The sequence below is a fragment of the Tupaia chinensis genome, unplaced genomic scaffold (genome assembly GCF_000334495.1).
Source record: "Tupaia chinensis unplaced genomic scaffold, TupChi_1.0 Scaffold000063_1, whole genome shotgun sequence".
In the NCBI taxonomy this organism is placed as follows: Eukaryota; Metazoa; Chordata; class Mammalia; order Scandentia; family Tupaiidae; genus Tupaia; species Tupaia belangeri.
Window position 1 is genome coordinate 196,272 of NW_006159521.1, and position 9,301 is coordinate 205,572.

A 9,301-nucleotide genomic window follows, 5' to 3' on the forward strand; every position below is an offset into this window, starting at 1 on the left:
ACAGGAGAGAAAGCACCCCCCAATAGACTTGATCACACTGCAGTTTATTTCCAGTTCTCTCACATGTCAGGATCCTAGGCACACATGTTAGTTTGAGCCTGGCGTGAAGTTGATGGGTTGGGATTTGAACCCTGTTTGGCTATGTGGAATCTGGCTACTTCTGCAAAGTATCTTAACCTCTGTGCTATAGAGCCAGCTCAAAACTAGCTATTTTTTTTTTAACCTCCTTTATGCTCAGGATTTTTGTTCCCAATGAATTTATTGAGACCTGTCAGTATTTCATGTGTAGATGAATAGATTTTATTTTATTTTCAGGAATTTCTTGTGGTCGCATCCATATACCAGTTTTAGGAAGGCTTGGGACCTTTGAAACTCAGATTCTGCGAAGAGCTCCTCTTAGGACCTTTACAGAAACACCAGCATACTTTGCCTCAAAAGACGGGATAAGTAAAGATGGATCTGGAGATGGAAATAAGGTATTTTATTTTTGTTGGCACCTCTACACCTATTTATATTCCCCCTTTAAACAATTAAATATTATAAGAGCACTGTGTATCTCGTTGGTGTATGTTTTCTGTAGGAACTACGATATATAAAATGATCTGAGGAATTTTATGTAGTTGATTTTATGTTTCAGTATGAGCCATAAGGTATTACAAGCTTTGCACTTAGTAAGCAGTAATAAAAATTTCTGACAATCCAAAGTAATCCTCAAAGCCAGTAGGATCGAATTAGGAATGCCTGTCACTCCCTGCCTCACTTTAGTCCTCTACCTAAAAAATCTTGGATTTCTGCTATTAATGCTGAAATGCTCTATAGCTAGCAAGTAGGTAATTAGTCATTATATTCAATCAATGAATTATTATCAAATCTTCTCCTATGAATTTCACTAACATTTGTATTATTAATATTGAGTTGTTGGAAAAGTCATGACATATTTTCACATGTTCTTCTATGCAAAAATGCGTCATGACTTTTCCAACAATGCAATATCTATCTGCTAGACAAAATACTAGGCACTTTCATATCCACCTTTAGTCTTTATCACTCTCCAAAATAAGTGAAATTATTCCCATTTTGACATGAGAACAATTAGATCTAAGAAAGTTAAGAGTCACTACCTGCTTTGATGATAATTCCTGATTCAATTTTGTTGAAATGTATTTTTTTTAACCATAATAACCTTTTTTCCCCTCCTGCTTATTGAATCATTGAAAGAAAGGTATGTATTGTACCTGCTGGCACAGGTAATGTGCCAGCATTACAGAAATGTCTGTGTGCTCACTAGAATCAACTTGATTCTTTGTGGCAAATAGATCTTTTGATATGAATGACAGAGATATAAACTATACTAATAATTTCATTCTAGAAGTTGTAAAAGTTACAAGATTAATTATAAACTGTATTATTTACAATTAAGTTACATATAAAATATCACCTGAAACTAATAATTGATATTCTTTTTCTCTTTCACAAACATTAGAAATCAGCAAGTGAGGGAAATGTTAAGAAATCAGGCTCTGGGAATTCTGGGAAAGGTGGGAACCAGCTGCGCTGTCCTAAATGTGGCGACTTGTGCACACATGTAGAGACTTTCGTGTGTAAGTATTAATTCTTGTAGAGCCCTTCGTTCCCCTGCCTTTTATATATATCATTAAATGTAGAGAAATGCATACATTACAGAGCAGAGTTTTATTTTTCTTCTGGAGCTTACGTGATTCTCTCTTACATTCACCAGATACTAAAAATCCTCAAGACTGGTAATGGTTTGCACTGTGTTTATTTGCTTCTTTATTTTGCTTATGTGTGTTTATTTCAAATTTAGATTTTGTGAGTTTTCAGTGTGTGCTCATTGGGTTATAGGAGAATTAGTTCTACATTTATTACTACATTCCTCAAGTGCCTGTTGAGCATCTCACGGGACTGAGAAAGTCAGTCATTTCAAGTAGTGAGGTCATTTCTCTGAGTACTTAGCAGAGGAGGTAAGCTCTCAATTCTAGGAAGTGTCTGATAACTATTAATGATTTACACCCTGAAAGGAAGAAGAAATCGACTGTCTTGTTTTTGCTGTCAGTGTCAGTAACTATCTGAAATACAAAGATAACTACTATTGTTTTTTATTGATTTACTTACTTACTGTAGAGCACTGTGCTCACTGGAGAGGTAGAAAGAGGTAGAGAGGGAGAGAGAGAGAGAGACAACACCCCCAGGAGGGGATGGCAATGTCACAGTCCCTTCTCCTCCATTTTAGCATACATGCACACGTGCCCCATGTGTTTTCCAAGCTGCTGGGTTCAGGGTCTGAACTGTGCTGTCAGTCCTGTGGGATCCAGCTGCCTTAGCCACCACACCACCAACTGGCCTCAGATATTTTCTTTAATAAATCAAATAACTCAATGTTTATACAGTTTAGAGTGAATGATACTGACTCAAGAATAAATTCTATTGCACTACCATATCAGCCTTCTTGTACAGTTCAGCTATATAGAGGCGGATGTTTGGGTTTGGTATAATTTTCAGTTGCTGATGATTGGCTGGAGAGGATTCTCTATATTCTAACTTCGATTTGGAGACTTTAAATACAGTGTCACATTTACCAGTAATATTAATTGGCTACTCTGAAAAAGTACTATGTAGAGCTCTGTGAGATATAAGAAACCCTGCCAGGGTCTTGTCATGCCACGATAGCCACCCAGCCTTCTAGTTATCCAGGATCTAGGTGTGCTGACATGTTCAGGTTGAGTTGGGAACTGAACTTGGGTCCCTCCCACATGACTTCAGCATTGCAAGCAGCACCTCTTGTCTGTGCCATCCTAGCTGGGCCAGAAAGGGTCTAAAATAGTTTCATTCCATAACTGGCTTCTTAGTTCTCTACATGGTTTTGCCAAAAAGGCAAAAGAGAAGAATTCATTGAACAAAATTTAATTTGGATCACAACATAAAATGAAGGTAGTAGAATCGGATGGTAAGACTTTCTAAACAAATTTGACGCAAGGCCCAGCCTGGTGGCGCCGTTGGTAGCATATTGAACTACGATACCAGAACCTACATGACAGCCATGTGTTCAGATCCTTGGTCAGCATGAAAATATGGCAGGAACACATGTGTGCCCAGGATCCAGCAAGCAGAGGGCTGGAGAAAGGGGATCCTGAGTGACAAGACCCTGTTGTGAGTGCTTTTCTCTTTCTCTCTTACACATACATGTGTGTACGTACAGTCTCTGTCATGAATAAAAGAAATAAATTTCTGTTGCTTTTTCTGTGTTTTAGTTTTAAGTTGGTTTCAAAGAACAGGGTAGAAATGTCTTTACTCTGCCATCTTTTCTTTTTTTTTTTTTTTTTTTTTTTTTTGGAGAGATTTTCACTGTAGGGCGCGTGCGCTCGCCAGACAGACAGAGAGAGACATAGAGACAGAAAGAGAGAAATCACCCCCCAGGGGGGATGGTCACGCTGCAATCCCTTCTCCTCCATTCTCCTCTCGGGATCTTGGGCACGCACGCACACGCGCCCGGCGTGAGTTTTAAGCCACCGGGTCCGGGACACGAACCGCGGTCGACTACATGGGAGTCCAGCGACATAGCCATTACGCTAACTGCTGGTTCTCTATACTCTTTAATAAGTTCTAAAATTAAAAATAAATAAATAGGAGCCAGCAGGTGGTGTGATGGTTTAGGTGCTAAATCCCACACAGCCAAGGTTCAAGTCCCAGACCCTGCAGCTGGAAAAACATGCCTAGTGCATGTACATGCATGTGCAAAATCCTGAGAGGAGAGTGGAGGAGAAGGGATGGTGGCATGATCATCCCCGCAGGGAGTGATTTTCACTTTTCATCTTTCTCGCTTTTGCTCTTGCTCTGTCTCCAGCAGGGGCATGTGCCCTATAGCAGAAATGATGAGGGGTGGGGATAGGTAAAATAAATAAATGCAAACATATTATATGTAACTATTCTTGCAGCCTTATTGTTGGGACAAAGAATATCCTCATTTTTATAAATGAAGAAACTGAGACTTAGCAAGTTTAATGAACTCCTTCTGGGTTACATACCAGTGAAGATTTGCTGTGCAGAAGTTTCTGTCTCATACATTTCTACCAACTGGAAAGTCTTTAGGGGTACACTAGCTCCTCCTGGGATTAAAGCTAATTTTCTTTAATGCAGTGGTTGTTTCTTTAACACATATTGAAACATTTTTTTTTAAATGTATGTATGATAGAGTACATGCTTGCCCACAGGAAATTGAGAGAAACAGAGAGGAAGAGAGAGATGGGGTAGGGCAGATGAGTACCCTCTACAGGGTCTGCTCATGCCATCATCTTCCTCCCATCAGATCTAGAGTGCTAACACACATGCCCAATGAAGTTCAAGCTGATCGGACCGTGGATTCGAACTGCAGTCACCATTGGGACCCTGCTCTTCTGGAGCAGCATTTTACTACTGTGCCACAGAGACAGCATTTTAAAAAGTTGCCAGGTTTTATTCTTCACTGAAGTTTACTATTACTGTTACTGTTCCCAGGCCCCTGCCCTACAGATTAAGATTCTGTAGATGGGGGCCAGCAGGTAGCCTGGTGATTAAGGTGCTGAACTTCCACATGGCCAACCGTGGTTCAAGTCTCAGATCCGTTGGCTTGAAACTCATGCCAGGTGCATGTATGTGTATGCCCACGGTCCCAGGAAGAAAATGGAGAAGGGCTTGCAGTGTGGCCATAACCTCTGGGGAGGGTGTTTTCTCACTTTCCCTGCTCACTGTCTCTGTCTCTGGAGAGTACATATGCCCTGTGGCAAAAACCTTTAAAAACCAAAAAAAATGGGGGAGGGGCAGCAGGTAGCACAGTGTTTGGGACACCAAACTCCCACATGGCTGACTGCAGTTCAAATTTCAGACCTGGAGGCTTGCTTTCTCACTTCCCCCCTCTTTCTCTGCCTCTCTCTCTGAGCACACATTTAGCAAATTTAAATAAATAAATAATCTTTTTTAAAAAATAAGCACTATAGATAATGCTAAAGTTTCTGTATCCTCATTGAATATATGACTTTATAGAAAATACAAATGGTATATTCATGGTTTTGCAGATTGCTTTTTTTTAATAAGCAGTGTTTTTTTTTTTTTTTTTTTTTTTGGAGAGGTTTTTGCTATAGGGCGCGTGCGCTTGCCAGACAGATAGAGAGAGACAGAGAGACAGAAAGCGAGAAATCATCCCCCAGGGGGGATGGCCACGCCGCAATCCCTTCTCCTCCGTTCTCCTCTCGGGATCTTGGGCACACATGCACACGTGCCCGGCGTGAGTTTAAGCCACCAGGTTCGGGACTCGAACCACGGTCAACTATGTGGGAGTCCAGCGACATAGCCATTACGCTAACTGCTGGTCCCAATAAGCAGTGTTTTGAGGGCTATGAATGTTGACACATTAGTGTGTATCTGTGTGTGTGTGTGTGTGTGTGTGTGTGTGTATGCCTAGTCTTTTTTTATTGGTTTTGATTCAGAGTTCAATTACCATACAACTTACTCTTTTAAAGTGTGCAGTTTAGTTGTTTTTATTATATTCACCAAATTGTACAATCATCTCTGCTGTCTAATTCCAGAACATTTTCATCTCCCTATAAGAAACTCCATAGTCCTTAGCAATAACACTCCACCGTCCTCCCCTCCTAGCTCTGGCATCCATGAAATCTCTGTCTCTCTCTGCATTTGTCAGTTCTGGTTATTTTTATTATTTTTGGTTTTTTAATTTGCCAGAGGGCATATGGGTTCACCAGAGAGATGGAGAGGGAATAAATACCTCTCTGTGGGGCATGGTCACACTGCCGTCCCTTCTCCTCCACCTCTCCACATTGTCTGAATTTTGGTCTCACACATACACACATGCCTGTTGTATTTTTCAAGCCACTGGGTCTGGGATTCAAACTGCTGTTGACTTTGAGGGATCTGGCTTCCTTAACCACTAGGCTGGCCAGGGTGCTGACCATTTGGCTGTTTCATATAATGGTACTCTACAATATGTGGTATTTTGTATCTGGCATTTTTTACTTAGCATTTTTCAAGGGTTATTCATGTTATGGCATGTATCAGTATTTCATTGGAATCACAGCAGGCACTTATGCATGTGGGCCCAAAAAATCCTGAGAGAAGAATGGAGGAAAAATGGTTATGACATGGTCATCTCCCCTGGGGGCTGAATTTTTTTCTCTCTTTCCAGTGAGCATACATATTCTATGGTGAAAAATACTGGCCTGTTGGAAAAGTCATGGTGCATTTTTGCATAGAAAAAGTCATGCCTTTCCTAAGAACCTAATATATATATATATATACACAAAAACTATTCCTAGCATGGGCCCTGCTGTATGGTTTTATCTTCTAGGTATATTTGTAGTGATTTCTTTGTTGTTGTTGTTTTCTTAGAGAGATATAAAATGTAGCATTATTAAAAGTGCTTGGGCCACCTGGTGGCTTGATAGTTAAGGCAGCTGGATCCTGCATGCCAAATCATACAGTTTAAATCCCAGACCCAGTAGCCTGAGAAACATGCTGGGCACATGTGTGCATGTGCATGCCCAAAATCCTGAAAGGAGAAATGGAGAAGGGATTGAAGTGTGATGATCCCCCGGGGGCTGTGCCTTCTCACTTTTCCTCTCTTTCTCTCTCTCTCTGTCTACTGCATGTGTCCTCTGATTTTTTAAAAAATAAAAAGTCTTGGACCAACAGATGGTGTAATGGTTACATTGTTGGACTCACAGGTATAGACCACGGTTCAAGTCCTGGGCCTGGCGACTTAAAACTCATGTCAGGGGTGTGTGTGTGTGTGTGTGTGTGTGTGTGTGTGCGCGCGCGCCCAAGATCCTGAGAGGAGAATGGAGGAGAAGGGTTGCCGCGTGGCCATCCCCCCGTGGGGTGATTTCTCATTTTCTCTCTCTTTGTCTCTTCAGCACACACATGTGCCCTATAGCAAAAATCACTCTTAAAAAAAAAAATTAAAGTTTTGCATGAGTTGGCCCTGTGGACTTGTGATTAAGGTAGCTGGATCCCACTTGGCTGATCTTGTAGTTATAATCCTGGACCTGGCTGAAAAACATGCCAGGTATGTACGCCTGCATGCCCACAATCCTGAGAGGATTTAGAAGAGATTGCAGTGTGACCACACCCCATTGGTCTGTCTTTCTCTGGTGAATACACACATCTTGTGGCAAAAAACAAAAAAAGCAAAGCTTAAAGTCTTTCTTGACTTTGTGGAAATATTCCTCTTTTGAAAAACATTTATTGGAGCCAGCAGGTGGTGTGGTCGTTAAAGTGCTGAAGTCCCCCATGGCCAACTGTTTCAAGCCCTAGATCTGGTGGCTTGAAAATCATGCCAGATGCATGTGCATATGTGCCCCAAATTTCAGGAGAATGGAGAAGGATCATGGAGTGGTCATCCGTCCTCAGGGGTGATTTCTCCTTTTCCTTGTCTGTTTTCTTCTGTCGAGTGCAAGCACCCTATGGCAAAAATCTAAAAAAAAAAAAAAAAAAAAAATTTGTTTATTTCATGTGAGAGAGTGAGAAAGATTAGTTGCGGGAAAGAGAAAGAGAGGACCCCCCTCAGCAGGGTCCCACACCTTGCTTTGACCTTTTCCAGGCAGGGTGACAGGCATACATCCACGTGGCTGGCATGTACAGGTCAAGCTGGGAAGCATGTAGCCTCCAGCATTGCAGAGCGTTGCACTACTACTGTGCACAGCTGGGCACACATTTAACATTTTAAAAATATAAAAACTTGTCAGAGGCCAGCAGGTGCTATAGCAGTAATGGACCTGGACCCACGTGGGAAGGTCATGGCTTTGTGTCCTGGGACCTACCTCCCTGTGCATGCTGGGCATGTGCACCCATAATCCGGGCTGGCTGAAACGGGAGTGTATTTGCAGTGTCAAGCCCGTGTTGGGGTGCTTCCCCTCAAAGGAAATAAATAAATTTTAAAAATAACTTGGGACCAGATGGTGGCATTGTGGTAAAGTATGATGCTTTGCAGGGTTGACCCTCAGGGCAAGGTTTGTGCTCAGAGACCTTCCTGAGTGCACCAGGTGTGTGCGTGCCCGTGATCTAGAGCAGGATGGGGCAGGTGTGAAACATGGTATCAGGATCCTTTTGGGGTACTCTCCGCCTCTCTCACTCACAGAGGAAATAAATAACTAAGCTTAAAGGCAGAAACTTGTTGGGCCAGTTGGTGATGTGGTGATTAAGCAGCTGGATCTCATGTGGCCAACTCAACCATTCGGGTCTCAGGCCTGGTGGCTTGAAAACATGCAGATGCATGTGCATGCATACCCAAAATCCCAAGAGGAGAATGGAGGAGAAGGGTTTGTGGTTTGACCATCCCTTTGTGGGGGAGGGATTTCTCACTTTCCCTCTCCCTAGCTCTTTCTGGGAATTGCACACAGAAAAAATAAATAAAAGAAAGAAAGACCCTAAAAACAAAACTTGTTGAGTATGTACAGTCTCCCTACTTTTGCTCTGTATGTACTACTTTTTGAATGTTTACTGTAATTACGTGTTTCTTGGATTGGAATTAAATTTATCTACATCGTTTGGAAGTTTTATGTAAGACCCTGAAATACATTCAGAATCATGAAGAACTTTCATTTAAATAAGTCTCTTATGAAACCAGCAAATGGTATAATGGTTACATCGCTGGACTCCGTATGGCCAATCACTGTTCAAATCCTGGACCCAGTGGCTTGAATCTCATGCCCAGCAAGTGTGCATGTATGCCCAAAATCCCGAGAGGAGAATGGAGAAGGGAGGGGGAGTGATTTCTTACTTTCTGTCTCTCTATCTCTCTAGTGAGCGCATATATAGCAAAAAATCTCTTTTAAAAAGTGCACATAGAGCAAAATTATAGCAAAAAAATCACATATAGCAAAAATCTCTTTAAAAAGTGCACATTTAGCAAAAATCTCTTAAAAATAAATAAAATAAGTCTCTTACACAGGTTTTTACTACTGTTGCCTTTCTTTAGCTCATGGGAGGATGAGTATTTTATTTAAAGAAATAAAAGATATTTGTATTAAAGGAAGGTTATTGTGTCTAAAGGAAAGAGGTTTATTCCTTTTTCAAAGTTTATTAACAAAATTGGATTTTTGGCCTTTGTTTTTAGGAATTAAAAAATACATATTGTAAAGCTTTTTCCTCCCGAAATAGCATTCGATACATAAAGTTGAATGATGGAACTTGAGTATATTTTGAAAGTGTTTCAGTATAAAATCCTCTTGCAGATATTCAATCAAATCTAAGCAGTCTTTCAGCAGTAAGCAAAGAGGACTCCAATTTGTTGTTG

At 41.1% G+C, this 9,301-nt stretch overlaps 1 protein-coding gene across 2 annotated transcripts in view; it reads left to right on the forward strand.

Annotated features, from left to right (window-relative positions):
* Positions 1–315: 315 nt before the first annotated feature.
* The window catches only part of CLPX (caseinolytic mitochondrial matrix peptidase chaperone subunit X), a gene marked incomplete at its 5' end in the record, with an annotated part of 41,044 nt that continues 32,058 nt past the window's right edge, over positions 316–9,301 (forward strand). For both annotated transcript variants that reach the window (XM_014593186.2, XM_014593190.2), the window contains 2 exon segments: positions 316–476; positions 1,484–1,601. In XM_014593186.2, coding sequence (XP_014448672.1) covers positions 316–476; positions 1,484–1,601 — 279 coding nt within the window.